Raw genomic sequence first — 24,436 nt, 5'->3', positions numbered from 1 at the left:
TTACAACTTTATGCAGACATTTTGGGTGAGCTTCACTTAATCCGTAAAACGTTTTCAAGTAAGACACACAAGAACTGTACACATGAAAGCAACTTATTAGTTTCTTTTACAATACCCGTAAAACAAAAATATAATATGTACTAGAATAGAAAGACTTTTGGTATGAAAAAACACCTTTCGAACTTTACTCCTTCTGTCTATCTTTGCCTCAAATAGTTCATCGTTAGTGATTTCCAGAAAAGAAAATTCAAATCATTTATAAAAAAAACACTCACTTCATCTTTACTGCCAGAAACATCTAACCTGTGGGAAAATAGTTATCCCGGAATCTAAATAAGAATTCCATAGTGCGAAAGGGACTTTAAATATAATAGCATTGATAATAGTAGTGTGTACAGGGACAATTGTCCTGGCTTAAACTATCTGGCAAAATACATCTAGCATGTATAAACACACAAAAGTACTATAATATAAAATTATACATGCACAAATTAAAAAATATACTATATAATAAATATTCATTACATATTCTACTGATGTATACAAATATTCTTTATAAATTATAATATTCATCTTCAGCTGAAAATATTTATAATCATAATATAAATGTCCATATTATACATGATTATGTAATTACTGCACTTTATAAAAACAATCATTCATTTCAGATACTAGTACGTTTTCTGCATTTAAGGACGGAACACTTTTGCTATTTATTGTCAATCTCTTTAAAAGTAATGTCTGCAGTTGATACTAAAGAGTTGATTAAACATCATTATGAATGGATTCTATATCTAGCTATTTTTATCATATATTGACACCTGACTGGGAAATGATAATCAAACCAGTATATTTAAAATTATTAGAATATGAGGGCATCCTCTTTGGTGTGTGGCGCAGAACGTTTTACAATTATTGATCGTGAGATCGTGGTTCGAATCCAACTCTCGCCGCATTGCTTGTATCATTAGGCAAGACAATTTACTTACATTTGCCTCTCTCCACCCAGGTGTATAAAATGGGTACCGGTTAGATCAAGACACAACTTTGCGCTGATTACTAGCTGCATTGTTATGGGAGTATGTTTCCATACGTGCATGATCTAAAAAATGGGGCAATAATGTGCAGCTCATTGAGAGCTTGTTTATATGCGCTAGATAAGAATGAACTATTATTATTATTACTTATTTTTGTGTATATTAAATTTAAATTATTATTATTATTATATTATTATTGATTAAATTTGAATCTTCTCAACATAATGTATGTACTATTTTTAAACCTATTTACAGGTGGATAAAATCTACCAGTAATTTTTTACCAGTTATCTGCAACATATTTTGTATTTTGAAACTTAACCAAAAATTGATTATTAGAGAGGTAACTGATTTCTCTCTGTGCTACTCTTCATTTCTTGTGAACATCTGTGAAATATGTTTAAAGATGATGTCAACAGTTTACATTGTACATGCTTAAAGGTCTGTCCACACTATCAAACTTAAAGTGACAACAAAAATGTGATGTTCCCATACATGTATATGGACACAATGATGTCATACCAACTACCATATGGGCACATCATATTTCTTTTAGTTTGATAGTCTATACAAGGCTTTACACTAACAACAAAACTGGTTGAAGGGGACACTACACTGCTGCCACAATACTACAGTACAGTACAGTACTGTAGCTCTTTTTGTAGGAACTGCATCAACGCTGCTGATTCTGTTGCTGTTCCTGTCTTGCGAGTCTCTGGTAGGCTGGCTCTTGCAGGACTCTCTTGAGACGTCCAGTCTGTGGATGGTCATCTCCAAACACTTGAATCTTGCTGGACAGACCATTCTTAAAATATGTGTATGCTTCATCGTAGTTGTTCATTTCCTCAAGAAGGATTGCGATATTTGTGAACATTCGACTGGACAGAACGCTGACCTCACCGTATGTCTGAATACAGATCACTTCAGCTTTCCTGTATATCTAAAAGAAAAATATCAAGTAATGGATAAAAATAATATATTTCTAGAGGTCATCACAGCACTAGTTTGATCTACCACAGACTTCAGTGGCATTTACTTGTTTTGTAGAAGACAAAAGTACTAGTAGGAGTGTACTTATTATTAGGTGATCATTTAGAATCTAAATGATCACCTATTGTTATTGTATGAAATCTTTATTTTTTTTCTTTTTATTGTTTCTGTACACTATTTTGTGTAACAATTATCTCAAAAAGTTTAATGTCAATGATTACCAAAATTTCAGAATATCTTTCAAATAATATAACTTAATCCTAATAAGCGTGATCACTCATCCGTGACGTCATTTATACGCCATTTTGCAAAATCACATTATCAATCATATCTCCATAATTCATTATCACATATTAATGAAATTCACTACACGTAAACTTCAGGTCAAGGGTAAAAATATTAGCAAATAAAAACGCACGCGCACATAGGGTCATGCGCGTGAAATCGCGCGTTAAAAATTTAAAACGCTCAAAATTAAGTTTTGATCAATTTAGAGCATGAATTAGGCCATTTGCGTGTTTCAAAAAATTACTGGGCAAAAAAAAAATTTGCGCGCGCGATACTTAAAAAGAGTAAAAAATATGAATTTTTTTTAAAAATCTCATTCTACTCACCATTCTTAGTACATTCACCAAATTTGAGTCAGTTCCGACTTAAAATAACGCTATACGAGCAAGTTCAAAATGACAAAATGCGCAAATTAATTGCATCAAAGTGATGAAAATGGTAAAAAATAAGGCCTTTTTAAAATGAATATAACTCTTCAGAATGGCAGGTGACTCCCAATTTTTTAAACTTATTATGGAAGCCAATAAGTTGTAGATACAAATGTATATACACATTAGACGTACAAAATGGTATGACGTCATTAAATGGCCACTTGAATTTAAAAATTAGGAATTTTTATCTTTTTGTGTGGGTTATCACATTCAATAGAGCGCATCTCCGTTATTTGAGCCCGATTTTCGCACAACTTTTAGTATGTGCTGGCTCAATTAATTATTCTTCTAATGAGTTGTCAACATTTTTATTTTGATGACGTCATCACGCGTAAAAACTTGAATAACCTAGGTCGTGTAATTTCAGCTACACCATACATTTGAATATCTTATAGCTCTTCAGAATTAAAGGTGACCTTGAAGATTATAACTTATTATGAAAGCTGATGAAATGTAGATTTGAATTCATATAAAAATTAAGCCTATTGGATGTTGTGATGTTATCATATGGCCAGTTGAAGTTAAAACGTTGTTTTTAAATTTCTTTAGTCGAAGTTATACAAATTTCAAAGAGCGCGCATTGCGCTTCTACGTGTCAAATTCTCTTCCAATCCTTATATTTATTTGCTCAATTCATTATCTTTCGAAATTGTCATCTTCGAGTTTATTTTGATAATTCCATCATACCAAAAAATTTGATCATGATGTGGGTCCCGTAATTTCACCTATGCTACACTGGATATAGATATACAGTATATACTGTACATATTGTATATGACACATAATAGGTACAACTCAGCACTATAAGTGTATATGCATCATGTCATAGGATGGCGTACATCAGCTTTTTACGATCGTATGTTAACGTACGTGCATGTTTAAAAAATGTTAATTTCATTAAAATGATAAAAATGATCACCTATAATTCGTCAAAGTGACGAATTAAATTCTAGTTGAATTATTGTTTTTATTATTATATAAATTGTTTTTTGTCCCTAAGACAAGCCATGATCTCTGCTATTTCTCTCTATAAAAAACAAAAACCACTAAAATACCTCCAATGCTCCCTCTTGGTCCACCTCTCCCAAAAGAAGTCCTTCGTTCATCATACACTCAGCAACATGACCTTTGTCTCCAAGCTTGAATAAATTAAAATAAAATTAGGGTCAAAGTTATATTCAAATGCTTTAATGTGTGTCAAAAAAGTGCACTAGGCCTGAAGCTTATATTATTTTCAAGCTCAAACTTGGTTTTATTCACTTACCTCCTCATAAAGCTCCTTAGCTTCTTTCAGGCTTTCTACACCAAGGTCAAAGCCCTCTTGGGCTGATAAGTTGTTGTCTCCTTTCAAGACAAACCACGTTTTCAGATTGAATGCCAACTTCATCAATGAAAATGCACGTTCATACTAAAATAGAGATAACAGTTTTTTAATTCTTCTTCTGCTATTCTTTAAAAAAAAAAAAAATACTTCTTGCTTATTGATTAACCAAGGTCCTGGGCTTATATCTGAAACACCCTCTTAAAGATCCATTCCCTACAATTTTTGACGTTTTGTAAACATAATGCATATATTACTTTGAAAACATTAAACCAGGTCATTCCTTGTCTTAAATGTACGTGTTATGGTAAATTATGATAAAAAGAGAGAAACAATGCACTACCTAAGTAGTTCGCGTCGAATGTCCTCTCATGGACAGTATAGCCTAGCTAACCTTAGGCCAGCAGTAACGTATGAACATCGTATGCTAGCTATAGGCCTAGTCTGACGTTGTCTAGTTGCTGCATTAATTGTCTTTCTGTTTTTGCCAGAATCCATTAATACAAATTGGGGAAAACCGGGTATTTTTGCTGAAAAGTTATGATTCTTCCATTTGTTTTGGGCCTTCACGATCGATCGATTAATTGAATTAGTATTAATAGCATTGTTAATAACATACTAACCTTGTATTTTTCTGATCGTTCTGTAAGCTGTTCACTTATTCTAATTGCTTTTCTCCTAAAACTAATACATTCTTTTAGGTCAGGCATCATAGCCTTGGTGATGAAGTCGTGAAGTGTTAATCTCTGTGAAGTAAATGAGCAATCATTCTGGTAATGAAATACTAAAAATTCAATACAGAAGGCCACTTTATAATTTCAACTATGAAAAAAATACATTTATTTTACTTCGTATGGAACGCAAAAACAAAATAAATTCCAATCAGAATATTTTGTTGTTAAACATTGACAAGATCCAGTAGATTAGTTTTAAAGATTAAACATAATATGGATTTTTCAACTTGGCTTTTAAAGGTGGCATTATCACATATGCAAATTAAGCTCCGCCCACTTACCTCATTATGCATGGTAGCAGCAACGTTGTAGAGTTGCATCATTCTCATTGGTTGAGCCCCTAATTCATCTTCCAAAGCCAATGCACTCTGGAGTAAGTTAAAACATCTATCCACATCTCCTGACTGCATGCTGTATTGATTTGAAACAATAACAACCAATCAGAATGGTCAAGCATGGTTAGGCAGAGGTGGAAGGTCACATTACAGTTGTTGGATGGAATGAAATTCAACTCTTGACATACAGTAGAACTCCTCCATTAGGACACCATATTTAGGGGACACTCCAATTTAGGGGAACATTTCGCAAGACACGAATGAACAGGGACGTACTGTATGTTTTAACACTACAGCCAACCTCTATTCAGGGACACCCTGTTGGGTCCTGAATGTATCCCCTAGTAGAAGTTCCACTCTATAGGCAACAAATACAGTAGCAACAACAATCTTTTGAGGTTGACATTAAATGTTATTTAAGTTTACCATAGTATTTTGTAAGACTTACACGAGTCTGGCAACCTTTTCATAGTGTAAGGAAATCCCTACAGTACAGTTTTGTATACATACGAGTCTGGCAACCTTTTCATAGTGTAAGGAAATCCCTACAGTACAGTTTTGTATACATACGAGTCTGGCAACCTTTTCATAGTGTAAGGAAATCCCTACAGTACAGTTTTGTATACTTACACAACCTTTTCATAGTGTAAGGAAATCCCTACAGTACAGTTTTGTATACATACGAGTCTGGCAACCTTTTCATAGTGTAAGGAAATCCCTACAGTACAGTTTTGTATACTTACACAACTCTGGCAACCTTTTCATAGTGTAAGGAAATCCCTACAGTACAGTTTTGTATACTTACACAACTCTGGCAACCTTTTCATAGTGTAAGGAAATCCCTACAGTACAGTTTTGTATACATACGAGTCTGGCAACCTTTTCATAGTGTAAGGAAATCCCTACAGTACAGTTTTGTATACATACGAGTCTGGCAACCTTTTCATAGTGTAAGGAAATCCCTACAGTACAGTTTTGTATACATACGAGTCTGGCAACCTTTTCATAGTGTAAGGAAATCCCTACAGTACAGTTTTGTATACATACGAGTCTGGCAACCTTTTCATAGTGTAAGGAAATCCCTACAGTACAGTTTTGTATACATACGAGTCTGGCAACCTATTCATAGTGTAAGGAAATCCCTACAGTACAGTTTTGTATACATACACAACTCTGGCAACCTTTTCATAGTGTAAGGAAATCCCTACAGTACAGTTTTGTATACTTACACAACTCTGGCAACCTTTTCATAGTGTAAGGAAATCCCTACAGTACAGTTTTGTATACATACACGAGTCTGGCAACCTTTTCATAGTGTAAGGAAATCCCTACAGTACAGTTTTGTATACTTACACAACTCTGGCAACCTTTTCATAGTGTAAGGAAATCTCTTCCTTGTCAACATTTGGGTTGTTATTCATGTTCTCCAAACTCTCTGTATAGCAATCAAACAATTCGCTCTTATCACCAACCTAACAAGAAAAGTGATTCCAATAAACTAAAGCTCTGTCTACACTATCTTTATGTGACTAAAGTGTGATGTACACAAATATGGTAGTGATATGACATCATAATGTCCATATGGGTGGAGTTAGACACAAACAGTTTGTCGTAAAAGCGGAACTATTCCAACCCCAGTGGAGTACCAGTGGAAATGATTTCACATTAGATTGCACATGTGTATACTTACAGTCCTCCAGAAGGCCAGTAGCTCTCCACTGAACTCTGGATGGTAAAAGTGATGGAATACTCTCCATTGTTTCAGGTACTCTCTTAGCTTTTCTTTATCGTCACATTTGGTGAGATGGTAGGGATACTCCTCACTCTGTCTGTCCATGTTCTCAATAGTCTCAAAGTACTTTGCCAACACCGTGTGCCACCATATGTTTTTCCATGAATCTTGTTTGAAATATCTGTTTAAAAAAAATGCATTATACAATTGCTCTTTCTACACTATCAAACTAGTCTGCAAGTCAATTTTCACTAGGAAAACTGCAGTGCTGGATTATCATCAGTTAGTTACAGACAACAATGTAACCTAATCATTTTTTTTTATGTTTTTATTTACCCTTATTTTGATGAGTTATATTATAGGCTATCACTATCTATAACATATCTAAAATCATCCATCACGCATAAAAAAAGGAATTAAAATATGGAAGATCTCATAAATGAAAGACTTACTTTGCACGAACAGCTTTACTTAGAGATCGATGATAAAAATCTAGTCGTCCTTCTCCACTGTCACCAAATGGACGTAAGAAAGGTTTGAGAACACGGTAAACTCTCGCCCAATTGGACGCAGCTAGTGGATTCTTGATTGTCTGATCTTTAAACAAATAAAAGCAGTTTAATTATTTAAGCTCTGTCCACACTATCAAACTAGTTTGGCAAAAAAGTATGATGTGCCCAAATATGGTAGTGATATGCTTAAATATGGTAGTGATATGACATCATCATGTCCATATATGGGCACATCACATTTGTTGTCACATAAAGTTTGATAGTGAGTAGACTTTACAGTTCAATACATGTAAATGTGAATGTATAAGAACAGCATAGAAACATAGAGGCTAGTAATACATTTAAAGTTCTGCCTGTATAAGTCGGAAGAGGATGCTGTAATGTTTGAGGGACAAATGAGCATAGTTCTCTAAGTCTTGAAGATTCAAGGTTAATTCAAGGTAAATACTGTATTAGCAATAACCACAAAAAAACTTACCACTTTTAATTTTTTTAACATCTTTAGAAGGAGTTATGTTCTTTGGGTTTCCTAGGATCATCAACAGCTCCCTCTCTAGAAGACCAGTCTTGGAACATTCCAGAAGACAGAGTGTGGCAACCACAAGCTGCCCGCCGCTTTCATCTTCAAATCTACTAAGTACACTCTCAAGCAGACTACAACATCAAAATGAAAAAAAACCTCATAATAATGATATTGATTAAAACAACATTACAGAAAATTTAAGCCAAAATCAGAAGTACAACCCTAATTAGCATCATGCATAATGTATACCCGTGGTTTGATTTTCCAGACGAAATGTAACCAAACTAATTTACCTGTTAATTACGTAAAATATGTACACATTTTTGTACATATCCTTAGTTTTATGGAATAAATTGAGTTTGGTTAATTGATTGATATGATGAGATAAATAATATTTGGAGGTATTTTAAATACCTTAGCAACCCATCAGGAAAACTCTTTATTTTTTTAGTGAGTTTCTCAAAGAGTCCATACACACGAAGCTCCTCGCAAGCAATTGACAACCACAAAGGATTCTGGGATGACTCTTTGCTCAAGAGACTCGTCATCTGTTCTTCGTCAAGTTTCTTGTTGTATTTTCCAAGACTCTCAACAACAATAGCCTAAAAGAACAATGTGATAATGTAAAATACATCTACTAATATAATAATTGCTTTATACTGGATGAGAATACAGAATTGTGTACTTTCCAGGAGCAGTAACGGATTCATAATTGAATTTCTTATTTATTTATACTGGGTAACCTCTTCAGTCAAAGACTGGTCTCCCACAGAGGGCCCATTTATGATCAGTGGCTGTGATGTACTAGTACACCGGGGTAACCCCGGTGTACTAGTACACCGGGGTAACCCCTTACTCATCTCAAAAGAAGTACTAGGTTCTTTAAAGTACACATGAGCTAGATGTGTACACTGGACCTACAGTTTATCGTCCTTATCTGAGAAGACTTGTTCTTCCACCAGAACCATGAAACGAGTGAGCCTTGAACCCTTACCGATGTAATGGCTAAGTCAGTACGGTTCAATTGTCTTAACCGCTCGGCCACTCACTCGCTAATATTATTCATACTATTTTATAAAATAGTAGAGCCTCTATTAAGGGACGCCTTTCCTTTAGGACACCTCTATTAAGGGGATGACAAGAAATGAACAAATTGCAATGTATGTTTTGACAGCCAACCTCAATTCAAGGAACATCCCTCTTTAATCCCAATGGTGTCCCCTTAATAGGGGTTTTACTGTAGCCTATATTAGATTACTTATTATATATTATTATTAATAATTATTATATTGTAAATAAACTCATACCTTTCTTGATTCCATATCGAGTGGTGTTACAAACAGCTCAACTGGTTTACTAGAACGACTTTTGAGCGTTTTGTGTTGCGGAGTATCATCGATCATCGAGAAAACACAGCGAACTTGCGGCGCTAACTTGACTGGTAACCAATTCAAAACGGTTGACTCCTTTGACTCATCAAACTAAGGAAAATGATTTTATCCTTTAGCTCTTTTATTATTATTATTATTATTAATTTTTTTTCCATACTCATCCAACAGCGAGTAACTCACCAATTACAGGATGAATAATCTATTTTATAATTTATTGTGCTCATAAACTAAGTCTCATTTGAGGTTTAGGCAGTGGAGTTGTAAGAGTTGTGAGTTACAACCCTGGCACAGGTCAGGATTGAACCCTAAGACCTTTCGATTGGAAGGCAAGCACGTTAACCACCAAGCTACATCTCCACTACTTTTTGTTACAATAGAATCTCTGTCCTAACAAAATTTTTTTATAACCAAAAGTTTGTACTTTCTCTGAAATACATTGGAAAAATATTTTGTAAATGTGAGGAATTAATCATTCATTTTTACCTGGTTTAGGGCGTCAATAATAATGATCACCGGTTTTGTGTTTGGATTTGACAAAGCACTGCAAGCAACTTGGCATGTTGTCTCCAAATCTTTCGGCATCTTGCTCTCCTGTTTGAAATTAAAAGCATTAAGTTCTGTCTACACTATCAAACTTTATGCGACTGATATGATGTGCCCTTTAGGACATGAGGTCATATCACTACCATGTTTGGGCATATCACTAAAAATTCAGTTATCTTTGTAATAAATTATAAAATAATAAATAAAAGTCTTTACATTGATGATGTTCAATTCTTTGAGAAGTCGTTTCAGGCAAGCTTCCAAATCAGGTGATCCTGGAATGGCGCCAACAAAATGGTAGAAGACATGCCAGCCTTGATCAGGTGATCTGTAAATATTAAGTTTTGAAAAGAAAGTCAACTATTACTCTGTAAGAAAAACACTATTCAATGCAAGTTTCTGTAGAACTAGGCTGAAATCCTTTGTTTATATCTAATATTGCTTTACTCTAGAACCCCTTCTAGAGATTATGATGTAGTACACGATAGAGCAACCCTATACCCTCTCTACTTCTTGGAGTTTCGAGATGACCAAACAATAGGGGTTACGATGTACCCTTAATAGAGGTTAGTATGATGTATTACACCATAGAGCAACCTTATATATTAAACATTTCGCTCTACCTAGGTGTTACCAGAACTTTTATTAGATGTCATGATGCATACATAGAACAACCCTAACATATCTCTCTACTTTATGGGAGTTTAAATAATTACCCTGGAATATCTCTTGATATTGCCTTTTCCACGGAGACGTCAGCTACTCTTGCCATAATGGATGACTTTCCTGTACCTGGTCCTCCAAGTAACAACAATGCCTTATCAACACCAACACTAACAATATGCTCCTTGATCTGCAAGTATAACATAGGAAAAATATGAAAAATGCAGTACCTAAAATTATAAAGGTATATCCATTATATAATTCTCATATTTTTCTATTTTTATTTAAATTCAAAGGCAAATTACTGAAAAATAACAATGCTGTGGGTATCAGTGGCTGGATCTCAATGGAGATACAAAATAAAATAAGCACTGAAAATATGACAATGCTGTGGGTATCAGTGGCTGGATCTCAATGGAGATACAAAATAAAATAAGCACTGAAAAAATGACAATGCTGTGGGTATCAGTGGCTGCATCTCAATGGAAATACAAAATAAAATAACCAAAAAGTTAAATCAAAACGATAAAGTAAAACAGCCAGAAAAATTAGCAGAGCTTTCGGGCAACACTAGTCCTTTATCAGTGCAATAATTAGTTCATTGGTACTTATTATTTAGGAAATTTACAGAGAATTATATATTACTTTTTTTATTATAAAAACTGTTGTAGAATATTAAATAAAAGTGTTATAACATATAAAAAAAATAAGTGTTGCTTACCTGCTCCAAAATATCATTCCTTCCAAGTACTGATGCACTTCTGTTCCGCATGAACGACTAACAAAAGAAAAAATTTATTTTTTTCACATATAATGGAAATATCTCATGTAAGTGATTGGTGAATATGATAAGAGAACTTTGGCATTTGTATTAAAGTGTATCTAGCACTAAGTTTTAGTGTGACAATCTATACCTCATGACTTTCCATGATTTGCCGATATGGATCTGTCGTCTTTTCTTCTAGAGGATACTGCTCTTCTATACGAGTCTTAAAAAACTGGAACACCTATTGAATGAGAAAAGCATATTTCATCATGTTGATGTGATGCAGCGTACGGTAAAGCCTCTACAATTTCCCCTGAATAAGGGTTGATGTTAAAGGTGTTGAACATATACAATGGAACCCCTGAACTTTGTATTTCTAAAAAGACTATTACACTACAGGTTACTTACAGTTTTTGAAAAGTCATCAAGGCCTTTTAACTCCACTTTGCCATCACTGTCTACACCATCGTACTGGCACTTGTAAAAGTTTACCTGATTTTCCTTAAAAAAAGAAGATATTTAGTTGATTCTCTGTACTGATTGTATCTATATCATTGATCCAGTCAAATTATGCATATATCATAGAAAATAAACCTAACCCTTAAACATAATACAGGAAGAACATGTGATACATATGTGACACTGTATTTTAGAATGTGTAGACTAGTTTAGAAGACTAGTTTAGAAGACTAGTTTAGAAGACTAGTTTAGAAGACTAGGTTAAAAGACTAGTTTAAAAGACTAGTTTAGAAGACTAGTTTAGAAGACTAGTTTAGAAGACTAGTTTAGAAGACTAGTTTAGAAGACTAGTTTAGAAGACTAGTTTAGAAGACTAGTTTAGAAGACTAGTTTAGAAGACTAGTTTAGAAGACTAGTTTAGAAGACTAGTTTCTACAAGTCACAGTATTGCTGTTTCGGGTTCTCATGCAAAAAATGCAAAATCCATTAATGTTTTTAAAAAATTGTATACTGTAAGTTGAATCTAATTAATAAGTACAAATCTTAATTTCTGCAGATGTCAATGTTACTTTATATATATATATTTTAATATATTGTATATTTCCTATTATAGTATTAGCTGTTTTATAGTTGTTTAGTTATTTTAGGTCTTCAACCCTGTACAAGTGTTTAGCTTTTTGTTGTTGATCCTATTCATCTTTTATGCATTTTATCTTTGACATGTTTTATAATTTTTTTATTTTTTTTGATGAATAAAATTAATGAAATGATAATAAAATATGTGGAGATACAATACAAATAATCAGATGAGACATTTTGAACTTAATAATATAACACTGTGGGCATTGAGCCTGGTTCTGTGTTGAGAGGTACAGTAGATCTCTAACTCAAGGTTTCAACTATAACCTTTAACCTTTAGCTGTCAGTTATTTAGAATAAGAGCGCATTCACTTACATGGAATCTATCTTTCAGCATCTGTTTCAAGACTCTGAGTTTCTCTGGAGCAATAGGATTGACATCAACCAGATCATCTTTAAGTTTTGCAGGAATGTTGTTGAGAAATGAAACGTCCCGCAACATGAACAAAGCTATAGTAAATATAAGAAAATAATAAATTAATATTAAAGAAAATTATATCTAATTGAACTATGAATATCAGATAATGTCTGCTCAAAGTGTATTATAAAATTTAATATACTCCGAGGGAAATATATTTTTATCTTGGCATTATATCTTTCTAAAAGGAAAGCTAGATCAATAATAAACAGAAAACGGAGAACCACAATTATAATAAAGGAAGCCCTGAAGTGTTTCCCTTAAGGCTCGGTCTACACTATCAAACTTTATGTGACCAAAAAATGTAATGTGCCCATAATGGACATGATTATGTCATATCACTACCATATTTAAGGATCCCTACCATATTTAAGCATATCACTACTATATATGGGCACATCAGATTTTTGTTGTCACATAAAGTTTGATAGTGTAGACAAAGCTTTAGTCTAAGTGTGAACAGTGATTACAACCACTGGTTCCGCATTCCGAAACTTACAGTTTAAGTTATCCTTCCTGTATGCTCCATGCATGATTTCCATTTCCGTAACTGACAGGCCCATTACCCAACGATACTCCTCAACAATTGAATCCGGTACTTCTAGTGGATTTGGTATCCATCCGCACCTCTCACTAAAACAAAATTTATCGTATATAATGATTATATGATGAGGATAAACTAAAACTAAGCTAAAGTTGGAAACAAGACTTTGAAAGTAGATTGTTATTGCAATTGTTGCTAAATTTCATACCTGGGTCATACTGTGTTGTAATAAATATTTAATAGAAAACTAGTTTCAAGTTTTCAAGTTTCAAACATTTATTTACTCTGACAGTAAAAAGATAATAAAATGCAATGCAATAATGATATAAGGTCAGAGTGTGAAGGCAGATGCCCTGAAAGATGAAGAAAAACATCTTGTGTTGGGCGAGGCTTAAAAAGGTAATATGGGTACTGAGATTTTAATCAAAAATTAAAACTGAGATTTTATATTTAATACAGTATATTAGCAACAATATGTCTACTGTATGTGTTGATCTAACAAACACTTAAACATTCTGTGTAATGTGATTGGTAAAAGCAAAAAGGATGAACCAATCATGACCATGTGAGATTATTTTGCCCAATGAAATATGGCGAATGTGTTTTGACACTGAGGTTTGCTTCTATTTTTAGATGGCACAAACGATGTAAAGCTCTGTCCACACTATCAAACTTTATGTGACAACAAAAATGTGATGTGCCCATATATGGACACGATGATGTAATACCACTACCATATTTGGGCATATCACTACCATATTTGGGCACATCACTACCATATTTGGGCACATCAAACATTTTTTGTAAAACTAGTTTGATAGTGTAGACAGCTTTATGAGATTTATTGACGTGTTGTTAATGATAATTATTGTTTATATAATCACATGCAAAGAAATTTTAAAAAAGTAATTTATATTATGAAGTGAATGTTAAAAACATAAGTTAGTTATAAAATAATGTACAGTAGTACAATTATAATATAGATTAAGATTGACTAAAAATTCAACAAGAATCCATAAAACTAAAGGCCAAAAATAAAATATTTAAAATAAAACTACAATATAAGAATTATTTTAATTAAAAATGTATTTGACATTCCTTGCTATGAAACTATTGGATGTTTATGTTATGTTATTCAAAATGCAGTTATTATTAATTTTAAAATTAAAAAACATTATCTGAATAATAATATAATGCCATATTGTAAGTAGAGCATGTGCTTTCAATTATATATTAGTCATTTGGAAGAAAAAAATATTACTTCATTTATTTATAAAAAATATAAGTGGCTTATCAAAGTACTAAAATAATATACAGCATGCAAGTTAATATTGTCTTTTAAAGATGAAAATAAAATCACCAGTTATTGTAAAAATATTGATTATTATTCAAATATAATTGATATAATTACAAATATTATTATATGTTCATTTAAAAAGTTTAACTTTTTCACATGTAGGAGGTTTAATCTCCTCCAAGACCGACCTTTTAAATCTGGATACACAAATAAATGAACTGGTCCTTGTTTTCACATAAAAATTATGTATTCTCGCTCAATGAAAATGCAATTAGCAATGGTTCTTCTTGTTGTACTAAGACAGTGTAATGAAGGTGTTATAAAGAATTTGTTTTAAATAAAAATTTTTAAAATAAATGTCTGTTAATGTTTAAAAACATGCACCCTGATGACAAGCAGAAAGTTTGATGTTTTACACTTACGACAGCAAATTCTGAATCATAGCAACACTGAAATATAGTTTGTTAAATTGAATAAATAAATTTTAAGTAAATTTCCTTTTGGATGATCCAAAGTCGAATAAAATTCGTAAACTTACGTTTTTTACTCTAGCTTTCGCTGGTCAACGACGCAGCTTAATCATGAGTGAGTCTCTGTGACTTGGACTTGTTACCATTAGATCTCGTATATGGTATAGCGCCATCTATAGATTGTTCAGGTTTTCCCAAATGGGATTGTCGGGGCCTCCTCTTTAGTAAGTTGTTGTACAAGTCACAGAGACTCACTCATGATTAAGCTGCGTCGTTGACCAGCGAAAGCTAGAGTAAAAAACGTAAGTTTACGAATTTTATTCGACTTTGGATCATCCAAAAGAAAATTTACTTAAAATACTATACAGTGATCCAGATGAACCTTTTTACTAATAAATAAATTGTAATAAATATTGTATGAATCTGTAAAAATGCCCTTAAACACTTATAAGTAGTTTAAATAAAATATAGTGTAATTTTATCCATGACTGAATGCAGTATGCTATCAAAGAGTCTGTAATAATAAAAAGGACAATTCATAAAGACGAGGCGGAATGATAAGCAGAAAACAAAATATAGAATCTACGTTATGTCTTACTTTCGTACACTAAGTATGACCAATAACACAGAACGCGGAGTGGAATTGCACGGTAATTTGGGATTCTGGCCAATCAACGATATGATTGATATGACGTCATCTATTAAAATATTTGTTGGCATGCATTTTTTGATTCAAAGATGTCTATTAATAGAGTATCACGGTGCTGACGTCACGACGGTAGTTGGCGCTGCCTTTAACCTGCCTGAGTGACTCCAAGGTCACCAATGGTTTGGAATAGGCTTATTGAAGTAGTCATTTTAAAACTTAATAATTTTCAATAAAAACAAACTAAAATTTCAAAAGATCACTACTATTTGTTTTTAATAATACATTTATTCTTCAACTACAGTTTAAGTTAAAATAAATCAAGCTAAGATACATAATTTGATAGAAATACAAATCTTTACTGTTTATCAACATAGCAGCGTTGAACGCATTTTTTGGTTGGCTAGCAACCATGCAGTGCCCTCTATCGTTGTGACGTTACACCGTGATACTCTATAATACAAGTGCCTTAGTAGGCCTAGGCCTAGCCTAGTTTCAGAACTTTCTATTATTCAGAAATCAGTCACAACAACGGTCGTGACTGATTGTTTGTATAAGGATGGCGTATAGAAAAGATACATTTGGGACATTATTACTACTGGCTGGTTCTCCGCTTACCGTTACCGCATGTCTGTGTAAATTGCCCTTGCTGCGTTACTGTATTCTCATAGATCTACAGACAACTTCAAAACTTGGCAAAAACAAGCACAAAGATATTGATCAATTAATTATTAAAGATTTTTAAAATGTTTACTATAACACTCTTACCTTGTAAGGTTCAGAAAAAAAGGCATGATGTTGTCTTGGTAACAACGATCAATTTCACCAAGACAGACCCTTAATGTTTCCTCAGTTGATGAATCGACTGGCACACCCTTTAAAAAGTGAAAATAATAAGGAATGAATTTTGAAGAAAAAAAATTGATTAATCTAGATGACAGAATTATTATTCATGCTAAAAGGATTATGGCAGAAGGCAGGATGGCAGAATGGCAGAAGGCAGGTCAGCAGAAGGCAGGTTGGCAGAAGGCAGGATGGCAGAAGGCAGGATGGCAGAAGGCAGGATGGCAGAAGGCAGGATGACAGAAGGCAGGATGACAGAAGGCAGGTTGGCTGAAGGCAGGATGGCAGAAGGCAGGATGGCAGAAGGCAGGTCGGCAGAAGGCAGGTTGGCAGAAGGCAGGATGGCAGAAGGCAGGATGACAGAAGGCAGGTTGGCTGAAGGCAGGATGGCAAAAGGCAGGTTGGAAAAAGGCAGGATGGCAGAAGGAAGGTTGGCTGAAGGCAGGATGGCAGAAGGCAGGATGGCAGAAGGCAGGTTGGCAGAAGGCAGGATGGCAGAAGGCAGGATGACAGAAGGCAGGTTGGCTGAAGGCAGGATGGCAGAAGGCAGGATGGCAAAAGGCAGGTTTGAAAAAGGCAGGATGGCAGAAGGAAGGTTGGCAGAAGGCAGGTTAGCTGAAGGCAGGATGGCAGAAGGCAGGTTAGCTGAAGGCAGGATGACAGAAGGCAGGTTGGCAGAAAGCAGGATGGCAAAAGGGAGGTTGACAGAAGGCAGGTTGGCAGAATGATCTAGATGGTAAAAAGAGAGAAGTGGCAAAATGACATGGAATTGTATATTGTATTAGAATATTTTGTTGTATGTATTCATTTTGTATTTTATTTCTCTTATATGCAAGCTTACCCATCTTAAATCGCAGTCAACAAGATGTAGCCTTCTACTCTCACACCACTGACGTAGGTCTGGGAAAACCTGGGGAAATAAAAAAGAATTTAATTACAATTATCAAAAGTGGGCTGTGACAAGATATTTCCAGTAAAAAGGTATCAAAACATTTCCTTGTAAAGAATCAATTAACAATACAAATTATACAATAACTATTTAGCCTTTAGACAAAAGGCAGTACCTCTTTAATCAGTGTTTCCCTTTCTGCGTGGAAATCTCTGAAGGTTGATGATACGAATATCCGAACGGTCTTCCATCCTGATCGTTTGACAACAAGTTTGTTGTTTGGTCGTTTGCGAACTTCGATTGTTCTCTCCACTTGATTCCATGTGTCACTTACTAGAATAGTGTAGCCACCAGTTGTGGCATTGGATGCTCCACATCCCATCCTTTACTGGTGGAGAACAACAAAAGAAAATTAGGCATAGTAGTTAGTTAGGCATCCTAGCCTATATATAATAATAATAGTATACAATTAATAATATATAATAATTATTATAGAATAGATTGATTTGTACTTTATATAATGGGGGAGCGGGCATAGCCTATATATAGGCCTACTAGCTCTTTAAACTTAATAAATAGGCTGGCCCGCCACAAGATTTGTATCTTCTTGGGCACTGCCTACTTCCTTTTATTGATATCTGTATACTTTTTTTTTATCATCAATTGACTTGTTATACTTTTTACTGGAATTTGTTATGTTTACCTCATTTTCTTGAAGGAAAAAATAAATGTTAAGTTGAATTGAATTGAATTAATAATAATCAAATATATAGGAGGTAAAGGCCTCTCTACTACTGTCTCCTCCTGTCTGTAGACTAGTCTAGGCCATAAAGGTATAAAGGGTGCTGGTCAACCCGTACCCAAACCAACCCGTACCCATGCCAACTCGTACCCAACTTGGCTAACCCGTACCCAAATAATTGGTCAACTCGTACCCACTTTGGCTAACCCGTACCCAAACCAACCCGTACCCATGCCAACTCGTACCTAAATATTTGGCTTACTCGTACCCAAGTATTTGGCTTACTCGTACATATTATTATACTTTTTAGGTCAATAGTTTTTGCCATTATAATATCGAACATATGATTGGTATCTAAAAATTTAATAAAACTGGGTTTAAATGTAATATAAATATACTTTAAATAGCATTAAACTTGGGTACGGGCTAGCCAATGATGGGTACGGGTCAGCCAATGATGGGTACGGGTCAGCCAAAATTTTGGGTACGAGTAAGCCAAAATTTGGGTACGAGTTGGTGGGTACGAGTTGGCATGGGTACGGGTTGACCTGTATTCTACTATACCTCCATGCCTAGGCCTACTAGGCTAGCCTTTAGACCTAGGACCTAGCTAGAGGGCCTACTACTAGTACTACTGCTGCTACAGTGCTAGGGCTAGGCCTATTCTACCTCCCATTCAATTCATTTTAATACCAGCAATATTTATTATATCACTGTTTTAGTGTAAATCTGTACTCACGTTATTTGTTATCTTTAAATTTAGGTAGATACAGTAGTACTAAGGTAGGCTTGGTCCTACTTCATACAAGAAGGATATTCAGTTCGTTTGTCATGATGGTCCTTTCTTCCTTAAATTGACAGATAAATTGACTTGAATGTGACGTGCGTGCTTCTTTCTTAATTGATTGGTGGTTTTGTTGTCATGGATCACAAAAATAAACAAACTTGAAAGGATCTTAAAAATGATCTTTAAAAGTGAAGAGATTTCTATCCTATTTAATAAAATGATTGAATGAAAATAATCTAAAAAATCATATTTTGGATACCAAATTTACAAAAGGAAGACAAATATGGCAAACAATAAACTTTTAAATGCTAGGCCCCTACAAGCTAGACCAAGGCAAAGATAAATAGTACTAACCAAAGATACTATAGCGCCACGAAGTGTACGATCTTTGGTGGTACTAACCATACGATCTCAGCATGCAGCAGGGCCGCGCGCCAGCAGCGGCATAGGATTGAGAGGGCGCTGTGTATATTATGACGACGCCATTTATTTCCTGGTGTGTAAAAGAGTAGAGTGTGTGATTGCGTTTGGCAACAAATCTGAATTCATCTTCTGAAATTGGTATATTTTTAACAATTCCTGGCTGCAATTTCACGTATTAGATATTTAATAATACATTAGTTGCTGTTTTGTATAATTTTAGTGCAAGATTATACTAATTCTCAGTTGTTAGCCTGTTACTTTTTTTACCGAATCCTTTTTACCGGTTGACTATTTTATATTATGGGCGCTTTCAAGATTTGGGTTGGACCAGAGAGAGAGATCATTTAACGATATACCTTGCCATCAGACCTGCTTGCCATGGTACTAGTAGTACTCTAGGCCTAGGCTTAAAGAGATTTGTGCGCCTTCAATGTTTATAATTATAGTTAGAAATTATGCATTTTTATCAGGCTAGCGACAGTTTTCCGTCGTCAAACAGGGTCAAACATACCACCTCGCAAAAAAAGCCAATCAAACCCGTCTACAATAGGCCCTAAAGTCACGTTCTCTGTCGAGCAAGCCGGCGGTGTCGGCTGATTCTCCCTTTTCAATGCAAAACAGCAAACCCTCAAAACGAGGCTTAATTTAAGCCAAGACGGCGACAGCAGTTTAAATCACAATGTGATAAATGAGCAAAGAAATAATATTAATATAATTATTAATTGTATAAAACTTTATTCTAGTAGGCCCTTCCTATGTGGTGGTGGTTTGAGTACAGTATAGGCCTACATTACTAGTACAAATGGTTTTGCTGAACATTAAATGTGACCACCCTCTCTTTTTTCACAGCTGCTTTCGTTTGATTGCGGGGACCACAAGATCTTGCAAATATTGCTAATTCTGCGTGCGCTCATATGCGAAGCTACTCCAGGTAAATAATGTATTATCAGAACGTCAACTGTTGCAAATATAGACCAATTGATACAGCTGTATCAATCTCTTTACTTTTTGTAAAGAAGGTATTCAAATACTAATAGAAAGCATCAAACACAAGTTTTAAACTACTATATTTGCGGCAGCGTATTTAACATTTTCTTTTCAATCCCAATGGTGTTTTCATGTATTTTTTTATCCATTTTTTTTACATTTCTGATCATTTCATTGTGAAAAACGCTACAAATTGTACAAAGCATTCGCATCAATCATCATGGATAGAATCTTCTATAAACAACATTTATTAGATTACCTCATAGTTTAAAACAAAATATTTTTTACCTTATATTCAAATGTAAATCAAGTTTATAAATGAGCTATTTTAAATCCTCTTTTATTCCTTTTCTACTGTATGTAATTGTATTTTGAAAAAAAAAAGACACCCCTGCTATTATTTTTTTTTATTGCTTTCCCAATAAAAATGAATTTTATATCTATTCATCATATCTTCAGCTGCGTATTTGTGTTCTGTTTTGCAGTTGCGCCAGCTAAGATCGTGCGTTAGCAAACACAGCATCGGCGTCACCGAGCAGAGCCAATTACCAAAGCAAGCTAGCGCTGAGCTGCCAATTATAGTACGCCTGTGGAATCCTTAAAACTCTGAGAATGGCTGACAATAATGACAACAGTGATGTTTGCCGCGACTACCTGCGCAATGTGTGCGCGCGCGGCAAAAACTGCAAATATAGGCATCCTGAGAACGACATTCCAACTGAGACTGTATCAGTGTTTTGTCACGATTACCAGAACAGAGAATGTAGACGCATGAATTGTAAGTTTATTCATTGCTCTAGAGAAGAGGAAGAATATTACCGTGAAACGGGAAAACTTCCTCCCGGCGTTGAAGATAACCGACATGGTAACACCTATGACCCTGATGAAATCCCAATCTGTCGAGATTATTTGAAAGGAGACTGTACTCGCGGAATGAAATGCAAGTACAGACACATAAGCCAAGGGGATTATGAATATGAGCAGCGAATGCGCCGTAGAATGAAAATGATGAATTCGTATGATCGCCCACCAAGCTACGACGAATACGAGTATGATCGCATGCGGCGTCGCTATTCAGGAGGTTACGATATGTATGGCTACGATAGAATAGGCGGCGGTGGTAGGGACAACAACACTCGTGAACTCGAAGACGAAAATTATGCTCTTCGCAAGCGCGTTGAAGAACTTAAAAAGAAAGTCACTGACTTAACTGCGGCAAATGAAGTTCTACTCGATCAAAACGCTTGTTTGAGGACGCAGCGAATGGGAGGGCAGGCTTCTGCTGTGAAAAGTCAAGCGCCTCATTCACTGAACAACTCGACGATTTTGTCTCATGCAACGCCCTCAACCCCTGCTATGATCATAGGTCAGACCACGGCCATCACACAGGATGCCACTGCTGTAGCACTAGCTGAGCAGAATCAACTGCTAGCACCTGCAGGCCTTACTAGTAGCTTGACCACTGGTCTGACCACAGTGTCAATGGGGTCTGCCATGGCACCTCAGGTCCAAGTGCCTCTTAGTGTTCCAACATCAATGGTATCTTACCCAATAGTGTCGCAGGGGATCCACAATGCCCTTACCCAAAGTTCTATGAGCAGATAAATTTAGACTGTACCATTAAAACTTGATTTTTCCCCTTTATTAGAAAATTGATTATGATGCTGTATTCTAGAAATTATCAATGGTGGGTTTAGTACTAACTACTGTACAATACTGATACAGTAGTTGATGACCGAGCTTATTTAATCTTTAATAATTATAAATTATGAAAAATGGGTTTTACTTTTGCATAGATAACTGATGCGTAGTAATTTTTAAAGACAATTTTACTTTTAGTTCCTTGTTTTGTACATTTATTGAAAATTCCCTAAATTTAGACCTTGTTATGTATTGTAAATTGGTGTACAGTAGCACACGTCATAATGTTGACTGTCGTTATGGATTGATTGAATGCTCTTTTCGTGTTATTGAAATAATGTATGTTTACTTTTGTATACTAATTTTATTTTGGATATGGTATTACTGTATTAAAAGAAGATAAATGTTGAGTTGAATGTTTTTTGCCTTAAAAAGGCATTTTAATTTGTTGTTTTTTTTATATTAATATCATCTGATATTAATTGCTTTACGTATGAAAGTAGTTTGGTTTGTAAATTTTTAAATTTTATGTAATTAGTTTTTTTCACGGAGGTTAAGTTGCCGTCAATAAGGACGAGAAATTTTGCACATTGCACATCTGATGTAGGAAATGCCATATTCCATATACAATATGTTCAGAGTTTGGGTATTCTTCGTTTCTACTACTATAATGCTAATAATAGCCATTGATTTTGCACACACATTGTTGTATTTTACTCTCCTATCTTAATGGCTTCAAATTAAAAGTTTTGGAGACAGTAAATAATACAGTATTTCATAATCAGTCCTAATATTGTGTATTTAACAAATTTGTGCGAGTTGACGCTAAGTAATCCACGGTGTACAGTAATGTTGGTTTTTAATTGTAAACTAAAAAAAATATGAAATTCAGCAAGATATTTGTCTAAAGTTCCAATAGAATTCCCAATACTTAATGTTCTCCAATAATTACAAATACTGTAAATGTTCATTAATAACTAATTTTCTTATATTGTATTGCGAATTACTATCTAAAACATGCTCAGCTTTTAATTATAATGTTGAGTAGATAAGGTAGTAGCCAATCTCAGCGCTACTGCAGTTTCGCACCTAAACTAGGCATAGACTTCACGGTCACTTACCATCACTGCCACGCAGCAGGTGAATGTTTTCAATTTGGTAAGCTCGAGAGATTGTGGTGCGAAAGTGCATTAGCACCCAAGCTATTAATACAGTAGATTGTTTGAAGATGTGTTGTTGCTGCATATTGGCTAAAAACTCAATAATTGCATTTATTAGAAATTGGTGTAAAAGGTTCAAAGTCATTTAAAATAAAACATTTAACATAATATCTTAAATAGAACAAATTTATGTAAAGGCCTAATCGATAATGATTATATAATTACTGTAATTTGTAAGCAAATTTGAGTGAATAACTTCTTTACACAATGTGATGATTTGAATAATATTGTTCTGGCCATGTTGTATGGTGTTGCTATGCTTTATATACATTAAAACATTGGAATTCTGTGTTTATACGAAATTTGTGTTGTTTTTTTAATTGAAGAAATCGAGCGTCGCCCTAAGATATGATGTACTGAACCAGGTCTACAATGTCACAACATAAAGCCTTGTCTACACTATCAAACTTTTTGCGACAAAAAAAACGATGTTCCATATATTTATATGGACATGATGATGTCTTATCACTACCATATTTGAGAAAATAACTACTGTGGTACCATATTTGGGTACGGTACTTCAAAATTTGTTTGTCACATAAAGTTTGATTTTGTCCAAACTAGTTTTATAGTGTAGACATAGCTTTGAGCCGTTTAATTTCGCATAATGTACGGGGCGCCGTAACGACCAGTCCGATTTGGTTGAAAGTTGGTGCATTATATATATCGGCAAGAGAGGCATGCCATTGTACGGTTCTGATCTCGGATTGATACTCATCCTCAACATTTTTAAAAAAATATATTGATCGTTGGGATTGGGATATTTCTGATACTCGCACTGATATATTATATACATATATTAATACAGTTGCACCTCATTACACAAGGCACTACTGCAGCCATGCAGCCGGCTGATCTAGGATCTCTGTGTACGTCTATCTTCTATGTTTGTGAAGAACTATATACCGTTATTCCAATTCGAAGGTAAGACAATTTTGAGCTCGCATTCAACTAGTATAGATATTGTAAGTACCGTAGTGTTTTTATTATTCGGTAGGGGGATTTATTCAAGGAATGAGTTTATTTTAGGGTGTAATATGATAGCATATAGGCCTATTTTAATGCATTCGTCATTACAACACAATTAATAAGATGTTAACTGTAATATTGAATCAAAATTTGGTAAATTGAAGTCTATGATACGATACAAATTATCTATAATACA

At 34.5% G+C, this 24,436-nt stretch overlaps 2 protein-coding genes across 4 annotated transcripts; one reads left to right on the top strand and one right to left on the bottom strand.

The window, feature by feature from the left end:
* Positions 1-5: 5 nt before the first annotated feature.
* On the bottom strand, positions 6-19,055 carry LOC140050522 (telomerase protein component 1-like). 2 transcript variants are annotated; one of them, XM_072095797.1, is made up of 24 exons: positions 18,953-19,055; positions 17,647-17,859; positions 17,424-17,492; positions 16,508-16,614; positions 15,046-15,072; positions 13,282-13,415; positions 12,681-12,814; positions 11,675-11,767; positions 11,415-11,507; positions 11,222-11,278; positions 10,554-10,690; positions 10,054-10,165; positions 9,778-9,885; positions 9,211-9,384; positions 8,318-8,505; positions 7,859-8,034; positions 7,321-7,465; positions 6,827-7,049; positions 6,490-6,608; positions 5,083-5,212; positions 4,691-4,813; positions 4,011-4,154; positions 3,802-3,885; positions 6-1,977 (listed from the first exon to the last, which is right to left on the bottom strand). In XM_072095797.1, exons 2-24 carry the CDS (start codon positions 17,851-17,853, stop codon positions 1,711-1,713), a joined length of 3,051 nt encoding a protein of 1,016 aa, XP_071951898.1. In that variant the 5' UTR covers positions 17,854-17,859; positions 18,953-19,055; the 3' UTR covers positions 6-1,710. The 2 variants fall into 2 exon arrangements, with proteins under 2 accessions (XP_071951898.1, XP_071951905.1); XM_072095804.1 differs by lacking the exon at positions 15,046-15,072.
* Positions 19,056-19,500: 445 nt separating this feature from the next.
* Positions 19,501-23,572, top strand: LOC140050388 (zinc finger CCCH domain-containing protein 10-like). 2 transcript variants are annotated; one of them, XM_072095590.1, is made up of 3 exons: positions 19,501-19,561; positions 20,273-20,354; positions 20,896-23,572. In XM_072095590.1, the coding sequence occupies exon 3, from the start codon at positions 21,023-21,025 to the stop codon at positions 22,013-22,015; it is 993 nt and encodes a 330-aa protein (XP_071951691.1). In that variant the 5' UTR covers positions 19,501-19,561; positions 20,273-20,354; positions 20,896-21,022; the 3' UTR covers positions 22,016-23,572. The 2 variants fall into 2 exon arrangements, with proteins under 2 accessions (XP_071951691.1, XP_071951777.1); XM_072095676.1 differs by lacking the exon at positions 20,273-20,354.
* The last annotated feature ends 864 nt before the right edge of the window (positions 23,573-24,436 follow it).

The sequence above is a fragment of the Antedon mediterranea genome, chromosome 1 (assembly GCF_964355755.1).
Source record: "Antedon mediterranea chromosome 1, ecAntMedi1.1, whole genome shotgun sequence".
In the NCBI taxonomy this organism is placed as follows: Eukaryota; Metazoa; Echinodermata; class Crinoidea; order Comatulida; family Antedonidae; genus Antedon; species Antedon mediterranea.
Note: the sequence above shows the minus strand (reverse complement) of the source record. Positions and strands in the feature narration are given on the sequence as shown.

Excerpts from the sequence above, each read along its gene's own strand:
- LOC140050522 (XM_072095797.1), bottom strand. The coding sequence starts at position 17,853 with ATGGGATGTGGAGCATCCAATGCCACAACTGGTGGCTACACTATTCTA. Across the intron at positions 11,508-11,674 it reads TTGATGACTTTTCAAAAACT|GTGTTCCAGTTTTTTAAGAC; the intron begins GTAAGTAACCTG and ends CTCATTCAATAG. Across the intron at positions 11,279-11,414 it reads AAATCATGGAAAGTCATGAG|TCGTTCATGCGGAACAGAAG; the intron begins GTATAGATTGTC and ends TTCTTTTGTTAG.
- LOC140050388 (XM_072095676.1), top strand. The coding sequence starts at position 21,023 with ATGGCTGACAATAATGACAACAGTGATGTTTGCCGCGACTACCTGCGC.